The sequence below is a fragment of the Heterodontus francisci genome, chromosome 48, assembly GCF_036365525.1.
Source record: "Heterodontus francisci isolate sHetFra1 chromosome 48, sHetFra1.hap1, whole genome shotgun sequence".
Taxonomy (NCBI): Eukaryota; Metazoa; Chordata; class Chondrichthyes; order Heterodontiformes; family Heterodontidae; genus Heterodontus; species Heterodontus francisci.
In genome coordinates, this window is record NC_090418.1 from 3,404,609 (window position 1) to 3,427,246 (window position 22,638).

Sequence of the window (22,638 nt, forward strand, 5' to 3'; positions counted from 1 at the left end):
CATTCAGCTCGTCGTGTCTGCTGGCTCTCTGTAAGAGCAACTCAGTTAGTCCCACTCTCCCTGCCTTTTCCCTGTAGCCCTGCAAATGTTTTCTCTTCAGATAATTATCCAATTCCCTTTTGAAAGCTAGAGTTGAATCTCCCTCCACCTCACTCTCAGGCAGTGCATTCCAGATCGCTGCATAAAAAAAGCTTTTCCTCATGTTGCCTCTGGTTCTTTTGTTATTCACTTTAAATCTGTATCTTCTGGTTCAGAACTTTTCCACCAAAGGGAATAGCTTCTCCCTATCTACTCTGTCCAGACCTCATGATTTTGAACACCTCCATTAAATCTGCTCCCAACCTTCTCTCAGGAGAACAATCCCAGCTTCTCTCATCTATCCTCATAACTGAAGCCCCTCATCCCTGGAACCATTCTTGTAAATCTTTTCTGTGCTGTCTAATGCCTTCACATCTTTCCTAAAGTGTGGTTCTCAGAATTGGACATCATAATCCAGTTGAGGCTGAACCAATGTTTTTTTTAAACGTTGCTTTTGTACTCTATGCCTCTATAAAGCCCAGGATCTTGTCATCTTATTAAACTCTGTTAACCTGCCATGCCACCTCCACTAGTGTTCCAACCATTGCAGTCACCAGAGTCACAACAGTCCTCACCACACTTGTCATTGAAGCTCCCACTATTTACACCATTCACAGCATGAAACATTTAAAGTCACCACACCTTTTACAGTTTCCAGAGCCACTGCCATTTATAAGCACCAGAGCTTTCACCATTTTAAAACACGCTGCAGTTTCTACCATTTGCAGTTACTACGACCCAACCAGTTACAGGAACATGGATGCTGTGCTGATTATTCAAAAATCATAAAGCACTGTTTATAGTCTGAATAATCCAGCCCAGACTGCTTGGGAATGGGATCGCACAGTGGGGTGACATATTAGCTTGAATCTGCCCTGAACTGATGAGCTCCCTCATCTGTAAGAGTCTGAGATGAAATTCAACCAAGTACAGAATGTCATTCCAGATACTTAGTGTAAGATGATGTGTTCACAAAATGGTTACTGACTTGACCGTATACTGGGAATTTATCGAGTGGTGGTTTGAAGTTAGTTACTGGGATGTGGTAGTCAGTGTGTATTGGACAGGTTGTTTGTGCTTGTGATATTTGAATTGTAGTTAGTGGGGAAGCATTTCTTTGTATTGAATGTTTTGTGTTCTATGCCTGAAGGATGAATGTTAGCGCTGGTGAATGAAACACTTCTCCTTTCTGGCACCTAGTGTCAGCAGCACCAACAACTGATACAGACTGGGCAGATATGTGACTCGAAATAAGGACGCAAAAGCTAAATCAGATCTTGAACACAGGGGAAGTTGAGAATTGAAAAAGCTGGGATTGGGGAACTGAAAGAGATGATGGGAGGAGAGCTTTGAGGGCCTTTTTGAAATTAGAGGGGGGACTAGCCAGCCCAGTGAGGGAACTGTGTATTTAGTTACAGGGGCAGCATTTGAGTGCCGAACTGAGTGTTCACCACGGTGGCACAGAACTAGTGTTGGAGGAGGGGAGGGTGCATGAAGGGCATCAGGCAGGAAGAGATCATAAAAGTTAGGGTGCAGTGAGGTCATGGAAAGCTTTGAATGCAAGTCTTGAGAATTTTGAAATCAACTTGCTGAACTTTGGGAGCCAGAGCAGCTTAGCAGACAGGAGAACATGGGGTTTAGTGCAGGTGCGAATTAGGATGCGGGCTGATAAGTTATGCATTGTGGGGAGTTCACTTATCAAGTATTATCCATCGTGCAGAGTGCAGCTAGACTCAGTAAAGTACTCCCATCAGGTATAGTTTACTAGTTAGAATCAGGGTAAAGTTTTCACTGCTCTTTGCCCGGCATTGTGTCTCACTGTGTCCCTGAAATGGCCATCCATACTATACAAGTATGATATTTTTCTGTTTCCCACACAAGCCATTCTGTGGAAGTGCCAAATTAGCAGTGGTTTTAGTGCTGGGAGCCCATGCCCATTAGGAACTGGATTGAGAGCAGCCAGATATATTTCACATAGGGTCTTTACAGAGGGGATTTTCAACCCCTGGGGCTGGCTCCAGTTAAACTCTGTGTTTCCGGAGGAAAATGGCCAGTCTTTAACCCACTGTATTTGTTAGCCTGTATTTGATTTATTGCAGCTGATCTTGCTTGTTCTGTCCCTCGGAATAATGTTGCAGATACACTCGGAGTAAATGGGCACCCACTAAGTGACCCAGATGAAGTTCCACACTCGGAGGGCAGCGCTCAACGCCAGTGCACGGTTGGAGATGACAACGGCATTGTAATCAGTCATGTTTGCAGCATTGGCTCCCAGATGGCGGAGCAGCTGTTTGGCGGCGAGGAGGACAGTGGGGAGGGCAGTTCGGCAAGCGGTAGCAAACACAAGCATGAGTCCGATGGCCAAGCATGTGGTGCTGGAGAATTGGAGACTGAGGGAGCTGCTGTGGGGCAGTCAAAGACCAGTGATCGACCCAGCGCAAACCACGTGTCGACAATGAGCGATGAGCACATAGCGTGCATTCATGGTAAGGAGTGTTCATCACAGTTAATCAGAGCATGTGACCTCGCTGTAGCCTGACCACATTGCCACCTGTTAGCTTTAGTGGCTACTTCCTGGGGAAGTTTGGACATTGTTTTTGGGATTGGTGGACTGAAAATTCATTTCTGTTTGGGTGTGAGAGTCTGCTTCCCATGTACTGAGGATTGGGTTGGTGGGGTGGGGGTGGTGAATCACCATTTCTCTCTTCACCTCCATCCATTTTGAAAATTGCTCTTGGAGATCAGGAAGGTTTACAGTTAAATTCCACTCTGTGCTGCATTGGCTGGTCTGCACTGGGTTGGTGGCACTGAGCGTGAATACTTTCAAAAATGGTTCCCACCCCTGAACTCTATCCAGCCACCTCATCCTTACTGCAAAGCATGTGCATGAAGATTAGGCGAGGATAGGATTGGACTCGATTGTGATAAGACTCCGTGGTAAATAGCCTGCTGATACTCACTGTCTTACATTGCACTTTAATAATGAGCCCTTGGCTGGGGAGCACAACCTCCAGGAGAGGGAGAAATTAAGTTGGAGGCCTCATCCTTTTAACACTGGATCTTTCATCCATACTGACTGTGATCTTCCTTTTCAGGCCTCCTGGATGAGTATATCCAAACCTATGGCAGCTTAATACCCCTGAACACCGATGAGGTCATTGAGAAACTACAGGATGTTTTTGAAGAAGATTTCTCAACCCCACACAGGTACACATTGTGTCTGGAACCTTGCTTCCACGTCCGGTTGGAGATGACTATTATCTGTAGGTTTGAAGTTTAACCTTCTTCAATGTAGAATGGTGATTTACTGCAGTGATTTTATTATCTCTCTCTACCACCCCCTCCACCACCCCATTTATATTTAAGAGGTCTCTCCCTTACCATCTTTTTGTTCCCTGTCACCTCATGGGCCCTTTTCTCTGCTGCCTTGTCATTCTCGCTTGCCTTTCGCTTTATCTTCACTTCCCTTCCCACCCATAGTTCAATGGCTGACTGAGCCATTGATGAGATTTTCCCATAGGTTAAAAAAAGGGACCAAAAATAATTACTTTACTTGCCTCAATTTCTTGAAGAGTAAAAGCACTGCCCAGAGTATGGTACTGAAGCATACAGATCAGGAAAGTGCTGGGTTGCATTCCCTGTCTGCTGAGTTAGCTGATCTCGGTCAGGCAGTACAGTTGTCCATGATGTCTCTGTCACTCAGTGTTGGGGTGGTAGGGGCTAAGAAAATCATCTCTAGTCCCTGACTCTGCAGTGAATAGAGTGGGAAGTGCTTTGTGAACATTGGCCAGGACTGGACTCTGGGATCAGGTAGTATGGCAAGCTAGTTACCTGGGCTTGCGTGAAGAGTGAGCCACTGTGAATGCTATTGACTCTGTAGCTCAGAATAAATCTGGGAGGAGGAGGACAAATTGCGAAGAGCTGGAACTTTTTAACTTGGACCAAAATTGTTTGGATTGAGTTTTGACTATGATTTCTTCTGGCTTTGAACACAGAAAGAGCATGATTCAACATGTGATGCAGTCATACCACCGAATGATCGGGAATAATGCTGTCCGAAACTTTCGAGTCACTTACAAGAGGCATGTGCTCACCATGGATGATCTTTCCACTTTGTATGGACAAAACTGGCTTAATGACCAGGTTATATTTCTTTTGCTGTTGACTTATCTTGGAGGGTGGGTTACGATTTTTCATGTATTAACCTGCAAAGGGTAGAGTAGCATAGTGGTAATACTGAACTAGTAATCCAGAGGCCTGGATGAACAATCTGGAGACATGAATTCAGATCCTACCATTTAAATTCAAATAATTAAACAAAACCTGGAATAAAAAGCTAGTATCAGTAAGGGTGACCATGAAACTCTGGATTACTGTAAAACCCATTTGACTCGCTAATGTCCTTGAAGAAAGGAAATCTGCTGTCCTTATCCAGTTTGGCCTATATGCGACTCCAGACACACAGCAATGTGGTTCACTCTAACTGCCCTGTGAAATAGCCTTGCAAGCCACTCAGTTGTATTTAAGAAGGAAGCTCACTATCACCTTAAGGGCAATTAGGAATGGGTAATAAGTGCACATCTTGCCAGCAATGCCCACATACTGTGAATGAATTCAAGTATCATTAATGTTATTTTCTCCTTCTCTTCCCCCACCAACTGCCCATCATCCAATCGCTTGAAAACATCAACTTCGAGCTGATGGATGGTTTCATGGTCACGCCAAATGGCTGATCTCCCTTTATGAACCTGGACAGTGAGGCACTTTAACTGTGGAGGGCATCGCAGCTCAGTCTGTTCTTCTCAGCTGACATCACCACCAGGCACCCACTGAATCAGGATTCCTGGCAAGTTAATCCCTGGCCCTTGAGCAGTTTGTTCATATGTCACCATTTCCTGCTGTTGCCCTAACAAAAATCAGCCAGCAGCATGAATTGGGGTGGACACTGGCTTCTACCTGCTAGCTGTCATCTGTAATGTGTGGTGTGGTGCGGTGCATTTACCAGAGAGCCTGTGGGGCTGATCACTAGGGAAATGCCATCTTCTCCAGAAAAATGAAGAGATTTTCTTCATACTTTGCCTTTTTTATTTGAACCTGTCATGATCTGGTTCTCTGTGTCATGTGTTAGCATCACATAATGTGGAGATTGCCTGGTCTCCCCTACACTTAATGAGTTTGGAACTGTGCTGAAGAGTATCAGATGTTTAATACTGTTTGAGGGAAATTGCTTTGTCTGCTTCTTTTAAATGGGTATCAATTCCATTAAAATTCTCACAAGGAATTGTATTAAACTATAGTAAAACAGAGGAACTGCTGGATATACTCAGCAGTTCAGGCAGCATCTGTGGAGGGAGAGAAACAGAGTTAATGTTTCAGGTCGATGATCTTTCGTCAGAACTGGAAGAAGTTGGAGGTTTAACAGTTTATAAGCAAGTACAGAGCCAAGTATTAAAGTAATGTTGCACGATGTATATCTATGCTCAAGAATCCTTCCTAGAAGTTTTTTAGAGCTCTGCCTGTGTTTTGCTTCCCTGTGAACATGATAATCTGGGAAAGAGAGTGATGAACAGTGATGTACTTCTTGATTCACAGCTTATGGAAACTTGTCTACAACTGTTTAGATTACCATGTGCACATGAAGAAAGCTGTCTCAAAGCACTTTACACTAAGGAGTGCAAAGGTAGTGGAAGAATGTTGGGGTAGGGGCATGGTAAAAAGGAAGGGTTTCAGTAGGTTTTTGAAGGTGAGAGTTGGCAATGAACACAGAGGGAACTAGGCTGGGAGTTCCAGAGGACAGGAGTACAGGGACGGAAGGAGCGGCCACAAATGAGTGAGCAAAGATCGAGGGGAAGGGAAGCAAGGAGATGTGAGGCGGGAACCACCACTGAGGTAAAGTGAGGCAATGCCATTGAGAGTTTTGAAGACCAAGAACTTTGAAGCCAACTCATTGAAGAACAGGGATGAAGTGGACCATGCAACTTGTTTTGGTAGCAAGATGCCATCATTTTGGAGGAGTTGAGAGTTGAAGCTGGAAGGCCTGCTAGAAGAGTGTTAATAGAAGTGCCTCTAGCTGATGAAGATGTGCACTAGGATTCTAGTGGAGAGTTAGAAGCCGAGATTGGCAATATTGTTGGGATGGAAGAGAGTGTTCTGGGGAATGCAAGCTAAGCTCGGGGATCAAGCAGTGTACTAACACTGCACCTCCTGAGTCAGTTTGAGCTGGCAGGCAGATTGATTAATTCAAGGCCAGTAGCAGGTAAGATGTTGGTGCTAGTGGGTACCAAAGGGAATACCTTTAGTTTTGCTGAGGTGAATATCTAAATCCTGCTGTTGAAGGCAGTTGGAAAGTATGCTAATGCCCTTTTGGATCAATGAAGGGGAGAGAGGGTGGAAAGAGTGTCATCAGTATGTATGAAATTAACCCCTTGTTTGTGGATGTTGTTGCCAAGTTGGGGTGAGGTAGCATTAGATTTGAAGACATCAGGACTGAGGATGGATCTCTGAGGTGAGAATAACACACTCCACAGTTTGCACACTGAGGCTTGCTTTTGATCTTTGGGGACTCTTGAATGGAAGGTGCTTTGCACCCATTCTAATGACCAATGGAAAAGAAATAGCTGAGGCTTTGGGAGTGGGAACGTCACAAAAAACAAAAATTGGGCCCTTTAGGGATGGGGAGAAAGAGAGTGAATTTAGTGTAATAAAGCAGTTGCTGGGGTTGCCCTTGGTGTTACAGTGATGAGAAATGAAGTTCTTTTTCATGTGCTGTACTGCAGGTCATGAACATGTATGGAGACCTTGTTATGGACACCGTCCCTGATAAGGTAAGTCCATTTGCTCTGTGACTCATGGCTGCCTGTATAGGTGTGTGTATGTTTTCGATAAACTAATCTGAACACACACCACTGCAGTACTTGTAATAAAAATAGAAAATACTGGAAATATTCTAAAGCTCCTGTTCTTTGCTCTGACATCCTGAAGAGGAGGAGATGGAGGAGGAAACACTGAGGGAAAACATTTTTTTAAAGACAACTCACTCAAGTTGATGCAGCCTGCTTGCACAACAGGATTGGCACAACTCTGGAAATGCAATTGCCTGTTCTCACTGGGAATTATGGAGGGCAGGGAAGGGAAAAAGTCTAGTTTTACAACCAGTTAAAGGTTTAGAATCAGAAAACTGAAAGCAAGATGTCTTGTTCAACATATTTGTGCGTCTTTGCCTCTCCAAACTGTGACGTTATAATGTTCTTCTAATCTCCCTCTCTGGTTCTTATGCCAGTTACCTTAAATCTGTGTCCTCTGGTTAATGACCCTCCTACAATTTCTCCCTATCTATTCTATCAAAGCGACTCATAATCTCCCCTCAACCTTCGCTGCTCCAAGGAGAACAATCCCAGCTTCTCCAGTCTCTCCACATAACTGAATTGCCTCAACCTCGTAAATCTTCTCTGCACCCTTACTGTTAATCTAAATGCATTGCCAGAATGGTCCATTAAGGAAGAGTATAGGTTTATCGGGGAGAAGAGGGAGCTTGGCGGGGGTGGGGAGAGGGTGTTGTGAGTGATGGATTTAGGAGGGTGGGGTTGGTACTGCAGGATGATACGATCACAAGTGAAACTGTCTAAGAATTTAATGTCTGTTTTCTGTACTCAGGTTCACTTCTTCAACAGCTTTTTTTATGATAAGCTGAGAACCAAGGGATATGATGGAGTGAAGAGATGGACCAAAAATGTAAGATTTCCCACCTAACATGAGCATCAGGTACAGCATGGATTGAATGTAGAGCAAAGCTCCCTCTAACCTGTTCCAGTCCTCCCAGGCCAGGTACGACTTGGGTAGAATATAGAGCAAAGTTCCCTCTGACCTGACCCAGTAATGCCAGGCCAGGTAACTGCAAGCATGAATGTAGAATAAAGTTCCTTTATAAACTATCCCTGCACTCCCAGGCCAAGTCACTAATACAAAAGCAAAATACTGTGGATTCTGGAAATCTGAAACAAAAACAGAAAATGCTGGAAATACTCAGTAGCTCAGGCACTATTGGTGGAGAGAAAAACAGAGTTAACATAACATTTCAGGTCTGTGACTTGATGAGTTCCGGTGAAAGGTCACAGACCTGTAATGTTAACTCTGTTTTTCTCTCCATAAATGCTGCCTGACCTGCTGAGTATTTCCAGCATGTTCTGTTTTTGTTTCTCCCAGGCAAAGTATCTACATGGATTAGATGGAATGTTTTGAATCTGCCCTAATTTTGTTTGGGGTGAAGTTCCTGCTGAGCAGTTGTCCCCTCTTTCCACCCCTCCTCGTGTTCTCTCCTAATCTCCTGAAGGCATTGACTCATTCCAAGGTATCAGACACGCTCTGATACTCCCATTAGTTGCCATTCCTTATGAGTAACAGCAGTGCTATTCAGCTTGGGAGGAGAATGTTGTACGATGAACCCAATAATGTCCTTGCCTGATATCTGCATATGCTGCTTCTAGGAGGGGGATAATGGGATTGTTGGTTCCTTATCCTTTGCTTGAGGACACTGGGACTATCGTTATTTAGTTTGTTAAACTATTTATTGTATTTTCTTCTTGTAGGTCGATATTTTTAACAAAGATCTGCTCTTGATCCCCATTCACCTGGAGGTCCACTGGTCTCTGATCTCCGTCAGTGTCCGTGAAAAGACGATAACGTACTTTGACTCCCAGCGCACCTTGAACAGGAGATGCCCCAAGGTACTGTGACAAAGAGCTGTAAAGTTTACTCATAGTTTTTATTCTCCTAGCATCCACATGGGAAGAAAAACAGTCAAATATATTTTTTAAGTCTTCAACCTTGCTGTAAAACGGAGACCCATCATTTTGGATCTTCTCTTCAGAGCAGGAGTGTCCAGACCTTTTACTTTGTTCACCACGTCATTCCATACCATGGAGCCCCACATAGAAAGAATCATAGAGCTCCCCAAATTCAAGGAATATACTACAAAATATTTTCCCCTTCCCTCTTGAGCTAATTTGCACTCTGTTTGTATTTGCTGCTCCATTAAAGAAGCAGACTGGGAGAAGGTGATTGGCTGGAGCTTTTCAGGCCAGATAGCTGGAGCTCATATGTAGTGTGTGGCCCATGGGCTTAATTTAGACTGTACAGTCCGATGATATCTGGGCAGGAGCTATCTGATCTTAAACAATGACAAATATGTACCCACTAGTATTGTGTTACAATGTCAAACCTGTATCCAGCAGTACTGTGCCCCAGTATAGAACCTGTACCCGCCCCCCCAGTACTGTACCCCAGTGTTATACAGTAACAGACCTGTACCCCAGTGGTATACAGTGACAGACCTCTCCCCACCAGTACTGAACCCCAATGTTACACAGTGACAGACCCGTCCCCACCAGTACTGCAACCCAGTGTTATACAGCGACAGACCTGTCCCCACCAGCACTGTACCCCAGTGTTCTACAGTGACAGACCTGTCCCCACCAGTACTGAACCCCAATGTTACACAGTGACAGACCTGTACCCACCCAGTACAGCAACCCAGTGTTATACAGTGACAGACCTGTCCCCACCAGTACTGAACCCCAATGTTACACAGTGACAGACCTGTACCCACCCAGTGCTGCAACCCAGTGTTATACAGTGACAGACCTGTCCCCACCAGTACTGAACCCCAGGGTTATAGAGTGACAGCCCTGTACCCACCCAGTACTGTCGTCTTCTTCTTTGGCCTCCTTGTCTCGGGAGACAATGGGTAAGCGCCTGGAGGTGGTTTGTGGAGCAGCGCCTGGAGTGGCTTTAAAGGCCAATGCTAGAGTGACAGACTCTTCCACAGGTGCTGCAGAAAAAAAATTGGTTGTCGGGGCTGTTACACAGTTGGCTCTCCCCTTGCGCTTCTGTCTTTTTTCCTGCCAACTGCTAAGTCTCTTCGACTCGCCACACTTTAGCCCCGCCTTTATGGCTGCCCGCCAGCTCTGGCGATCGCTGGCAACTGACTCCCATGACTTGTGATCAATGTTACAGGACTTCATGTCGCGTTTGCAGACGTTTTTAAAGCCGAGACATGGATGGCGGGTAGGTCTGATACTAGTGGCGAGCTCGCTGTACAATGTGTCCTTGGGGATCCTGCCATCTTCCATGCGGCTCACATGGCCAAGCCATCTCAAGCGCCGCTGACTCAGTAGTGTGTATAAGCTGGGGATGTTGGCCGCCTCAAGGACTACTGTGTTGGAGATGCGGTCCTGCCACCTGATGCCAAGGATTCTCCGGAGGCAGCGAAGATGGAATGAATTGAGACGTCGCTGTACCCTATTATACAGTGTCAGACCTGTCCACACCAGTGCTGTACCCCAGTGTTACAGTGACAGACCTGTACCCACCCCCAGTACTGCAACCCAGTGTTATACAGTGATAGACCTGTCCCCACCAGTGCTGTACCCCAGTGTTACAGTGACAGACCTGTACCCACCCTCAGTACTGCAACCCAGTGTTGTACAGTGATAGACCTGTCCCCACCAGTGCTGTACCCCAGTGTTATACAGTGACTGACCTGTACCAACAACCACTGTGCCCCAATGGCTGTGCACAGTTCAAGCAAACACAGTATAAATATTTTCCCAACACACCATTGCACTGCACTGAATTGTCAGTGATGACACTGTTTCAGACTGCTAACTGGCTGTAGGTAGTGGCAACAATGAACAGTGGAGAGGCTGACAATAGAGGAACTAAAGCTTATTTTCTAAAGCAATCTGAAATTCAATTTCCCTTTTAGCATATTGGGAAGTACCTCCAGGCAGAGGCCATCAAGAAGAACCGACATGACTTCTACGATGACTGGAAGGGATATTTCAAAATGGTGGGTAGCCTGCAAATTCTGTTTCATGGATTGCGAATAGCTAACCTTTTGGATAAGTTAGGGAAGATTTACCTTAATGTGAAAGATTACTGTACAGGGCACCCATGAAAAATGACAATGATTTTTTAAAAACTTTTAAATGAGATGAGAGACGTTGGTACATTCCATTCCAATCACGCAATGGCAGCATCAAGCATTCCCAAGTGAGGTACAGCAAGGATCAGATACACAGTAAAGCTCCCTCTACATTTTCCCTATTAAACACTCCCAGGGCAGTTACAGTATGGGTTAGTTACAGAGTAAAACTCTTTCTACTATCCTTTCGATGTCCCTTCATCCTAATCTTTCTCGAGTATACTTTACTGCATATGTCAGACATTTTTCTGTCCTCTACCAGCCAGCCATCCTGAGGTTCCTAAGAAAGATTTCTAATTCACTGCCCAGTTAGGAGTAGTGTTGTGCTGTGGGCCCATGCCTATGCCTAAACTGATAGTCAAAACCAGCACCAGCAGGCCAAGGACACTTTCATTAGTCTTAGACTTGGATTTGAACTTGGGGGTTGTGGTCGGGGGGGGTGAGGTGCGCAGGGGGAGGCCCAATAAATATCAATTTGCAACCTGATCCATTTCTAAAAGGAAAACACTTATGCAAAGAGCTGGTGGGCAGTTTAACCGCCATTTATTAAATATCTAATCCTTTGGTACTTTTTTGACTTGGTACTGTATCGATGCAAAGGGCTGATCTGCTTGGGGTGTGTGACCAAGGGAGACCATGGAAATTAAATTTCATACTGTAAGGAATTGCCTACCTGTTTTACAGAATCACAGAATTGTTACAGTGCAGAAGGAGGCCATTCAGCCCATCGTGTCCACACTGGCTCTCTGAAAGAGCAATTCCCTCAGTCCCATTCCCCTGCCTTCTCCCCATAACTGTGCACATTCTTCCTTTTCATATAACTGTCGAATTTCCTTTTGAATGCTTCAATTGAACCTGCCTCCACCACACACTCAGGCAGCGCATTCCAGACATTAACCACTCGCTGCGTGAAAAAGTTTTTCCTTATGTCACCTTTGCTTCTCTTAACAAATACTTTAAATCTGTGCCCTCTCGTTCTCGATCCTTTCGCAAGTGGGAATAGTTTCTATCTACTCTGTCCATACCCCTCATGATTTTGAATAGCTCCATCAAATCACCTCTCAGCCTTCCCCAAGGAAAACAGTCCTAATTTCTCCAATCTATCTTCATAACTAAAATTCCTCATCCCTGGAGCCATTCTCATGAATCTTTTCTGTACTCTCTCCAATGCCCTCACGTCTTTCCTCAAGTGCCGCGCCCAGAATTGGACGCAATACTCCAGCTGAGGATGAACTCGTGTCTTCTACAAGTTCAACATATCTTCCTTGCTCTTGTACTCTATGCCCCTATTAATAAAGCCCAGGATACTGTATGCTTTATTAACTGTTCTCTCAACCTGTCCTGCCACCTTTAATGACTTATGCACATATACACCTAGGTCCCTCTGCCCCTGCACCCCCTTTAGAATTGTTCCCTTTATTTTTTATTGTCTCTCCATGTTCTTCCTACCAAAATGAATCACCTTACATTTCTCTGCATTGAACTTCATCTGCCACCTGTCTGCCCATTCCACTAACTTGCGTATATCCTTTTGAAATTCTGCACTATCTTCCTCACAGTAAAATCATGATTTAACATGACTAGTCGGGTGTACTGGCCCAATTCTGTCTTCAGATCACCGTGCAATTGGTATTCAGAGGAGCTGTACACCATAATTTAAATGCATGTAACTTACAGTAGTTCAGTTTTTTTTGAATTATTCATTCATGGGATGTGAGCATCACTGGCAAGACCAGCATTTATTGCCCAGCCCTAATTGCCCTTGAGAAAGTGGTGGTGGTGAGCTGCCTTCTTGAACCACTGCAGTCCGTGTGGTGTAGGTACACCCACAGAGCTGTTAGGGATGGAGTTCCAGGATTTTGATCTGGTGACAATGAAGAAATGGTGATATGTTTCCAAATCAGGATTGTGTGTTTATCAATATGATCTTTTAACACTGTTGAATCCAGACTGCAAAACATCAGGTGATTTTATCTAATGTAGCACATAGTTACCTATATTATAAAATCATGATTTCAGATGATTGGCAAAAGAACCAGAGGAGACATGAGGAAACACTTTCTTATGCAGCAAGTTTGTTATGATCTTGAATGTTCTGACTGAAAGGGCAGCGAAAGCAGATTCAGTAGTAACTTTCAAAAGGGAGTTGGATAAATACTTGAAGGAGAAGGTTTTCAGGGCTGTAGAGAACGAGCAGGTGACTGGGGTGAATTGGATAGCTCTTTCAAAGAGCCAGTATAGGCAGGATGGGCTGAATGACCTCCTGCTGTACTGTATCACTATATGATAATCTATGATTTGTAAAATACTGCTGGACAATACGAGAGGGCAAGCATTGCAACAATTTATTTCCATTAAAAGTTATTTGCCCAAAATGAAAATGTCAGCTATTCAAAGTAACAATCTTGTTCCACTTGGGTGTGGGTGCTGGTATTAATGTTACACTGAGAGCAAGAGGTGGAACTTGGGATCACCCCAGAAGGTTTGAAGGAATGCCATAGGTCAGCTGCGATTGAACTCTGGACACCCAGTAATTGCCTTTTTAAATAAAGTTGTATTTTCTCTAGTGTGCGTATTGTAACTCATTCTGCTGAAGATACAGTGAAGCCTTCCTTCACCCCCCCACCCCCCCCCCCCCCAACTCCATGCCTCATCAAAAAAAAGAGTAATTGTCACAGATGGTAGCCTTTAAAATCCCGCAAATTCATAATAGCCTGTGTATTAAAATTTGGTTTGGGTGCCAGGATGGTTACATTCAATGTTTATAGGAGTGCACAGGGTGCAGTGTGTTGTAGGCGTTGTCAAATTCTTCAGGGGTTCAAATGATGTCCTGAATCAGTGGTACTCATATAGCAGCCAGGGACAGGTGGGCCTCCCTTGGCAGTTCATTCCATATATTCATCACCGTTTTAGATAATTAAAATCTAATCTGTATTTCCTGTTCTGAGATTGTGGCAGATTTGCTGCTGCAGCTATCCTTGCTGTCTTTTTTTTTATACAGGCTATCCCACTTCTTTATTTCTCTTTTGTAACGGAAAGCTAGGGTATAGCAGGGTTATCCTAGCCTATATTCAGCCAGTGAAAGGGCCCTGTTGAAATAAACCTGTACTTGAACTACTAGACTATAGGTATCTTCTCTCTAGTCTTGTGGGAAATTTCATTGGGTAACTGCCCGTAGCGATACGAGTGAAATCAGGAGGTTGCTGTGTGGAGAAACGCAGATGCAGATACAGCTTCCTCTAGTTCTTTTGCCAATCATCTGAAATATCCATGGTATCTGAGCATGCCTGAGAGTCCTCCTTGAGCATTATATTGGGTAGGATTCTAGCCAATAACAAAGCTGCTGATGTTTATGTAACCCACTGTGGGATATGTTCATTTATAGCAAGTAAAATTGTTTAAAACAATTTTGCTTCTTAATCTATTTTTTTTTGGTCAGTTGGATTTCTGTTTCTGCACAAGCAGGAGGGGTATTAATATGTATTTGATCTGTGATTTCCATTTGAGTAATGTGTCCTGTGTGTTTTGTAAAGTTACCTTGGGTTTTGGGACTGGAGTTTTCAGCTAATTTTATTCATTTTCCTTTGTAGAATGTCGCAAGGCAAAACAATGACAGTGATTGCGGAGCCTTCGTACTGCAGGTGTGTGAAACAGCTGTCTGTCAAGAAAAGCTCAGTTACTGCTCAAAATGAGAATTGCTGGCCTGGTCTCTCCTCGCCTGCTGCTTTTACCTTCCATTGTGTGCCTTCTCTGCTCCTACTTGCTGTGATCCCCAACATCGTAGTAATATTTCAAATATACAAAAAAGGACAGGTACATAGGAACAGGAGGAGGCCATTCTGCCCCTCAAGCCTGTTCCGCGATTGTTAGATTATGGTTGATCTGTATCTTAACTCCATTTACCCACCTTGGTTCCGTAACCCTTTATACCGTTACCCAACAAAAATCTATCAATCACAGTTTTTGAGATTTTCATTTGACCCCCACCCTCCCGCAGCCTCAACAGCTTTTTGGGGGGAGGGAGAGTTCCAGATTTCCATTACCCTTTGTGTGAAGAAATACTTCCTGACATCACACCTGAATGGCCTAGATCTAATTTTAATGCCTCCTTGTTCTGGACTCTTCCACCAGAAGAAATAGTTTCTCTCTATCCTATCAAATCCCTTAAACATTTTAAACAGCTTGAATAGCTCTTCCCTTAACTTTATATATTGAAAGGGAATACAAGCCTAGTCTATGCCACTTGTCCTTTTCGGTAAAGACCAGCTGGTCCATAGAATCTGTCCTGTGTTGTCAAGGTGCAAACCAGCACCCACTCCTCCCCTCCTCCCCCTGCAGCAAGCTGTTAAATATATTAACAAGTGGCTCCTAGAGCACAGCCCTATTTGTGAATGCCCTGGGTGAAATCTGTCAGGGGCAGCAGACCAATCTGTTTTGACATCACTTATTTTGGAGGACTATATTGGCACTTGGAATTATAGAAACAACCCTAGATGTATTATTGGTGACCCAGCATCATAAGTAATGAAGACTAATGCAAAGTAGCCAGTGAAAACCTCTGCTACATCCTGGATATCCACCTCAACCTGTCCTGATGAATGGTTCAGTGGGCCTTTCAAGTTCTTGAGGAGCCTCTGACTCCCTAACGTGGCTGAAAGAGACCTTCGTACTAGTATGCTTAACTTCTGTCTTTTTCTATCTCCCTTTGGCTGCTCTAATAGCAGCTTTTGTTGCCTTCAGCTGATTTTGATACCTAGCCCTTTTCTTTTGAGGGGCATTTACTTTAAGCCAGTAAAAATATTTCTGCTTAAATCTGATTTGTCTGTTGTCATGAGCTGTGGGCCAATTTACTTTGGTTTTACCATGTGTTTTTGCACTCTAGAGCCATGCTTGGCTTCCTTTTGCAGAATGGTGGTTTTGGAGGTATTCCATTTTTTTTTAAATGTTTCTATTAACCCTACCTAATAGGACCTCTGAACCAATCCTCAACAAATCAGCCGCCTTTGCAAATTTGGCCGCATTAAAATCTGGGCTATTATATGATTTTCAACAGCCTTGCTTTGGCTGATCCAAGTTACATCTAGTAATATTATGATCTCTGTTGCCTTGGTAAAAGATTGTTAACTGTACTGACTGGGTGGTCTTCATCTTTTTAATGGAAGTAAACCTGACACATTGCGGGAATCTGGCCCTCTCCCTATTGGGCCTAGGGAACTACATAAGAGCAAAATGCGGCAGATGCAGGTACTCAGAAATGAGACCAGAAAGAGCCGGAAATACTCAGCAGATCTGGTAGCATCTGAGTAGAGAAACAGAATTAAGAGTTATTCTAGGGAACTACATGCCTGGCTTACAAAAATGTGTCATTGGTGACATGCTCCCATATACAGATGGGTAAAGAACCTGCATCTTAGTTCATTTTGGCCTATGGCTGCAGCATCAACTAGTTAATGCCCTTAACACCCTCATGGAAAATGCCTATGGGACATGGTGTACATAGCATGTTGAATGGGAAATTGTTTGGGAAAGTGATGCCAAATCCACCAGGCTAGCCTGTGAAACCCTTTATACCATGACGTGACAATGAACTCTGTCACCGCACTCATCGTTAAGCTCACAGTCAGTAGAGCCGTCCGTGCCTGTGGAAATGTCTTCTCAACATGAATCAGTACCTAGAGTAGAGAAAGTTGGATGGGGGAAAAGAGGGAGAGAACACTCAGATGTTCAAAAGGTTTCAAATCCTGAATGTGAAATTTAGCCTTACAGTAGTGTCTGTGTTGTTTCAGTTCTGTAAATGTCTGGCTCTGGGACAACCATTCAGCTTCACCCAGCAGGACATGCCCAAGCTCCGGCGCCAGATCTACAAGGAACTTTGCAACTGCAAGCTCACCGTGTGAGGAGCCCACTCCCAGGGGCCACACAAACCTAGCATTGGGTGATCAACCAGACAAACGCACCCTTTTGTGAACTTTTCAAAGATGGCGCAAGTTAAGAAGGCTTGTTTAAACAATCCCAGTCTTCAAATGTGTCGAAACATGAAACTGTTTTTTTCCCCCTTTTTTTAAAAACAAACATTTTTTTCTATGCCATATTTTTCAGTTATTTAAGTGTTCAATTTTGAAATTCTGGTTAGCTGTATTGTATCATCACAACAGGATTACGGGACAAAAAGGCAGCAACAGATGTATGTGAAGGCGTTCGGTTATTTAGCATCAATAAAGCTGCCCAGTGGCTGAGTTGTAAGCTGGGGGGAGGAAGTTATTACATGGGAGCGGTGACTTTCCATGTGAACCGTCAGTTTTAATTCAAGGCTTGCTTGTCACTTGGGATTATTTTCCAGGAGCTCTCATTCAGCCCTCTAGGTGAAGTGGCTTGGTACAGTGAACTCTTCCATGATGGGGATGGGAGCCAGCATGATGCTGCCTGTTTTGTACAGTTACCCTGGTATCTCAGCTGATCAACAAGCATAGCTCACGATGGTCATGGATAGGCTCCAGTCTTCTGCTTTGGGGTGGGGAAGGGTTCTGTGAGGTTTATGAGAAAAATTTGCATCCAGTGACATCCTTTCAAATTAACCTGAAAGTGGTGGTTCGTCACTTTCCAAGTCCACCAAATCCTCTTGAAGATGTTGTTTGGTGTTTTGTTCTCTTTGGTGTCTTTCTCTGTTTATATATTTAAAAAAAAAAAGCTGGGACTTAATATTGTGACCAAAATGTGGATTAATAAAGCCTTAGGTTTGGTTTTGAATGGAGAAGGAAAATGCAGTAGCCTGTCACCAACTGAGTTATTGTGGTACCTTCTCCCTACAGCGTGATGCTCCCAACGCCCATAGTTAAAGTCTGAATGGTTATATTATAATAATACTTGTAACATTCTTGCCAAGCATCTCTCTCGTGTCCTCACAGTTCAGTAGTACCATGTGAGTAAGTGTCTCTATGAAGAATGCAGGGCTTGGGGGAGGGGAGGGCAAGAGATCATGGAATATCAGTTTTACTAAATCCTCATTTAAAAATTTTTCAGCACAAGTAGCATTAAGTGGACTACCTTCTGTTTGTACCCCTATCAGACACTGCTTAGTATGTGTTTAAAGAATAAAATGTTGGATAGCATTTATTCCTTTTATTTAAAGTCCCTTGCGGGAATTCATAATGAAACTGTGGCATTTGGGCTGTGTTTTGAGCAGTCCCTGATACACTAAGCTATGTTTTCAGTATACAATAATAGATAGCTGAAAGTTACTTTAGCTGTGAAATGTGTTTTGCTGGTGCCTTCCTTGCTAATCTGAAAAACGAGCAGTCCTTGCTAGCACCTGCTCCTTCCGTGGCTCCCAAAGGCAGAGGTGCAGAGAAAGCATTGCACGCTGAGAATGCTTTGTTTACTTCGCCTTTTCATCCCTGGGCCTCAAGTTCAAATCCAACACAGACTAAGAGCATGAAGGACTCTTCTGTCTGCTGTCTGTAAAGGTCCTGAGTAAAGCAAAGCAGGGTTTAGTGAGCTTGGGTACATACCACAAACTGCTATTGAATTGGCAACCTCACTCAGAATGCAAGTGACTGTTACAGGAAATGGAAATGTCACCAGGATTTCTATTCCAAGTTTGGGATGAAGGGATATTGTTGGGACAGAAATGAGAGAGCTTTATTTGGTATCAGTCCTTGCTGTACCTGACCTGGGATTGCTTGATATTGTCAATGGCCACCCAATTCCATCCCTCAGTGCGAGTATGTTCCATCATCAGTGCTTAAAGTTGCAGAGCAGGTGTCTGCTTTACTTGGATGGTGTTCACTGTGTGCATTTAAAGTTCTGTGGTTGTAATTCCTTATGCTCCCTCTGTACTTTAGCTGCTTCATGGAGGGACTGAGGGGGTTTACAAGGCATAAGTGTGGAACAGTGTGTGAGTTTCAGTTGATCTTGAAACCTTGTTATATGTAGAAGTAGAAAGGTGATGGCTGTATAAGTGAGATTATTGAATCTATTCAAAGGCATGAGATTTTATTTTCTGTTTTTTTTCCCCTTTTCTGGGATGGAATAGCTCCACTGAAGGAAGCCCTATCTGTGCCAAAACTGATGCCAGAACCTCCCTCCAATAATCTTCCAATTGCAACCTATCAATGAGCTCAGCCTTTGCCTGGAGGAGGCACCCACCAGCAAATATTGTCTGTTTTTGAGGGTTTCTGTGAGTCTACATTCTGTGACCTGAACCTTTGAAGAGCCTGGCAGTGCTTTCTGAACCACACAAATTGCATGTTCCACAGCACAGGTCTGAAAATGGCAAGCTTGTAGCTGAGTAGAGAGAAGCACAGTTGGATGGATGCAAACTTTTAAGTCTGGTTCCTTCATAATACATTTTTTACGGGGCAGGAACTCTCCCATGACAGAGATGAGGTTTTATGTTTGGTGAAAACACTAATTTGGGGGGGTGGGGGGGGGGTGGTGGTGAGGGATGTTGAAACCTAGTGTGTCTCAGTTGGGTTGCTCGATTTTAATCATCTCTGTGTAAAGGAGTGAGCAGATAATTTGGAGCCCATGAAATGCAATACGTGAAACTGAGTTCTCTATCAGTTCCTCCCCATCCCTCTGTCTTGGAAATAAACTTGCATTTGTATAGCGCCTTATCATGTCACAAAGTACATCACTAAAATGTGTGATGATTGTCCTGATATGGGTAAATACATAACCTGCAAAAAAAATCCACAAAATTAAATGATCAAATCTCTGCTGAATTATTGGAGAGTAGACCTTTGACAATTACATGCTTCCTCCTGCTATTATATTTTCATCCCTCTTTAACTCTTGTCAACTTTGTCAAACATGAGGTCTTGGAGTTGTGAGACCTGGAGCTGCGAGGTGAAACATGGGCACCATGTTGAAAGAGATCTTACAATGGAGCAGCATCTTAATTTATTGGAATGTGTTGAATTGCTGCACACGAGTTAATTTTAAGCTTGTGTATCTGCTGGAGCTGCAGTTAGTTGTAAAATGACAATTTGGTTGTGGAATAAGAAAGCTTGGAAACTATTTAAGGCAAGAGAAATTTCCAGCACCTGCTTTACTAAGTAGCGATTTGGTGCATGATTTAAACCTGACCTGCCTGGCTTTATTTTTTTTTGAGCAAGTACTGTAACTTGTACCTGGTTTACATCGACAGCATTTGTGCTTTAGTGGAGTTGAAATGAATTGAGTCCAGCTCTGCAGTATTCACATCCACATCAGATGCTGCTGAGACTGATACTTGCAGAGCCAATCAATGGCAGAAGTGAGTAAACATGGCCAACGATAATACCACCTGATCTTGGGTTTTCCTTTTAATATAGAATATGTACTGCTTTGTCCCATTCCCCAAATCTCTGTCTGAATAAAAGCAAAAAATATTGCAAGATAAGAGGTGTCTTTTAGCCCTACAGGTCTGGGTACAGTGCTAGGCCTTTAATCATCTGTATAAGTCACTTGCATGAGAGGTTGCAGTTGATATGGTATTTGAAGGTAGAAGCTGCAATACCACATCATCTTTGGGGTTTTGTTGTGTGACTATTGTGCAGTTGCAGCAACATGCCCGTTTTTAATTTGTAGCAATTGTTGAGGTTGCATTGCACTGCTGTAGCTATAGATTGTGAAATGTCAGCAAAGCACCTGCCTACAACTTACACACTGCCTGATGGTAGAGAGTTCTGTGCTTAGATGCTGCACCTGGCTGATGAATGATTAATGTTTGAAACTGGAGGCAGGTGCTTCTGTTTTCTCAATATTCAGAGAGACTCTGCAATGAGTTTCGAAAGTGCCTGGAAGATCCATTGGAGCACGTGTTTTAAAAACCCAGCTGCTCTCACAACTGGAGTTATACTTTGTTGAGCATTTGAAGATATCTTGACCTATTTGGCTTAAGTGCCAGGATGCAACCTTGATCTGGAATATTGTGTTGATGCGTTCACATGGATGAAAATGTGGCAGTATAAATGCGTCTTAATCCTGGAATGGAATCGTACCAACTGACTCACTTCTGGGGGGGAAGGGTGCGAGGATAGGAAGAAGGTGAAGGTTCTCCATCTGGAGAAAAGCAGTGTAATTCCTGTTAGAGGTGGCTTAAATGCTCTAAATCCAGCTCAGCAAAACTGTCCTTTAACTGAAGGAGTTAGATCTCTAATACAAAAACATTGAGTATGGTGACTGAAAATGTCAAATTAACATTTGTGTTACACAGGATTCCGGGATTTTTAACCTGTATTTTCAGGACAACATTCCATGCTTCATCCCTCAAAGCCACAACCCTTGTCCATTTTTTTTTCTCAAGTTGGGTTGAGGAAGAGAGGGCTAATGGATTGAAGAAAATGGATGTAGCCAAAAGACAGTGAAGGATCAGAGGTGTAAGTGCACCAAGTATTACTTGCCTGTTGCTGAGCCATTGTGTTAGGGAAGCTGAAAAACAGGAGCCAAAAATAAAGGGGAGAATTCTCTTGCTCTGTGAATAATAGACCCTCCTCAGCTCCATTGCTTTCCCCATCAAACCCCTCCCACCCCCCCACCCCCCCAAACAAAAAAATTGGGTTTTTCTTATTTTTGCTTTGCTCATCCTGATTGGTGATGTTCTATTGCAACTGGCTTAGATTGAGCCCTGACTGGATAGTTCCACAGCTGGTGCATGGTAGTGAAAGCCTTGAGAGCAGACTTGGGAACTTTTCTAAAGCTGAAAGATGTACATCCAAGCCCAGCAGCCAGTGCACGAGTCAGAGTCCAGAATGGCATTGGTTACTGGATGTACTCGAATACAAGACTAGAAATCTAGGTCGCAGGATGGAGTGGGATGAGTCATCTAACATTCAAGTCATTCTGGTGCTCAGTACTGTGGCTCGCTTTGGGAGTGCACATCTGCACCTGGGCTCCTTCATCTGTCCTGTCTGTTCGGACTTTCCGCATCACTTCGTTCTCTGTCAACACTGTCTCCCATTCCCCTGAATCAAGCTGCATAAATTCTACGCCTCTTTCTCTCTTGGACCCCAGCTCCCCATCTGTACACAGCAGTGGCAGTGTGTGGTTATCGGTTACATTTCATGCTGTTTGGGAGCTGATGGCAAAACATGTGGGATTGTGGATTTTTTCAGGTCATCTGACTGGAAGGTGGGGTGGTGGGGGGAGGGGTGGGTTCATCTTATACATGGGTTGTCTTACATTTGAGTATATCTGATATAATGCAGACATGAAGGTTTATTGTGTTTAATACTCCTGTCCCCAATATTCTTCTTGTATGAATATTACTGTTGTACTGAATTGGATTTCCTATCCCTTGTATTGACACAATAAAGATCTGAGTCTTGAGCATATAAAAAAGAATCTGAAATGTGGTTTTGTCATGTAAGTTCTAGTAACAGAGTGCAGAGTAAAGGGAAGGGTATCCTGACTGATAGAAGTGCCTCGTTTCTTTCCCCTACATCCCAAAGGTTCCATGATATGCCCAAGATATTTTTTCATCCACTTTGCTTCCATCGCCCCCGCCCCCAAAGACACTGACTCTCGCAGGAATACAAGTCCACAAACACCGGCAATCTACAAACACCTCACTCAGGTGGCCATCTTTTTGTGCAAAG

The 22,638-nt window shown here is 43.7% G+C and overlaps 1 protein-coding gene across 2 annotated transcripts in view; it reads left to right on the plus strand.

Moving 5' to 3' along the window:
- LOC137357388 (uncharacterized) overlaps positions 1 to 22,368 on the plus strand; it is a 37,966-nt gene extending 15,598 nt beyond the window's left edge. The window contains exons 3-11 of one of the 2 annotated variants that reach the window (XM_068023697.1): positions 2,217 to 2,564; positions 3,174 to 3,285; positions 4,074 to 4,221; positions 6,855 to 6,902; positions 7,732 to 7,809; positions 8,664 to 8,801; positions 10,841 to 10,924; positions 14,650 to 14,700; positions 16,846 to 22,368. In XM_068023697.1, coding sequence (XP_067879798.1) covers positions 2,217 to 2,564; positions 3,174 to 3,285; positions 4,074 to 4,221; positions 6,855 to 6,902; positions 7,732 to 7,809; positions 8,664 to 8,801; positions 10,841 to 10,924; positions 14,650 to 14,700; positions 16,846 to 16,956 — 1,118 coding nt within the window. In that variant the 3' untranslated portion in view covers positions 16,957 to 22,368. The remainder of the gene's footprint in view (positions 1 to 2,216; positions 2,565 to 3,173; positions 3,286 to 4,073; positions 4,222 to 6,854; positions 6,903 to 7,731; positions 7,810 to 8,663; positions 8,802 to 10,840; positions 10,925 to 14,649; positions 14,701 to 16,845) is intronic. The other variant, XM_068023698.1, reaches the window with a different exon arrangement.
- Positions 22,369 to 22,638: the final 270 nt, after the last annotated feature.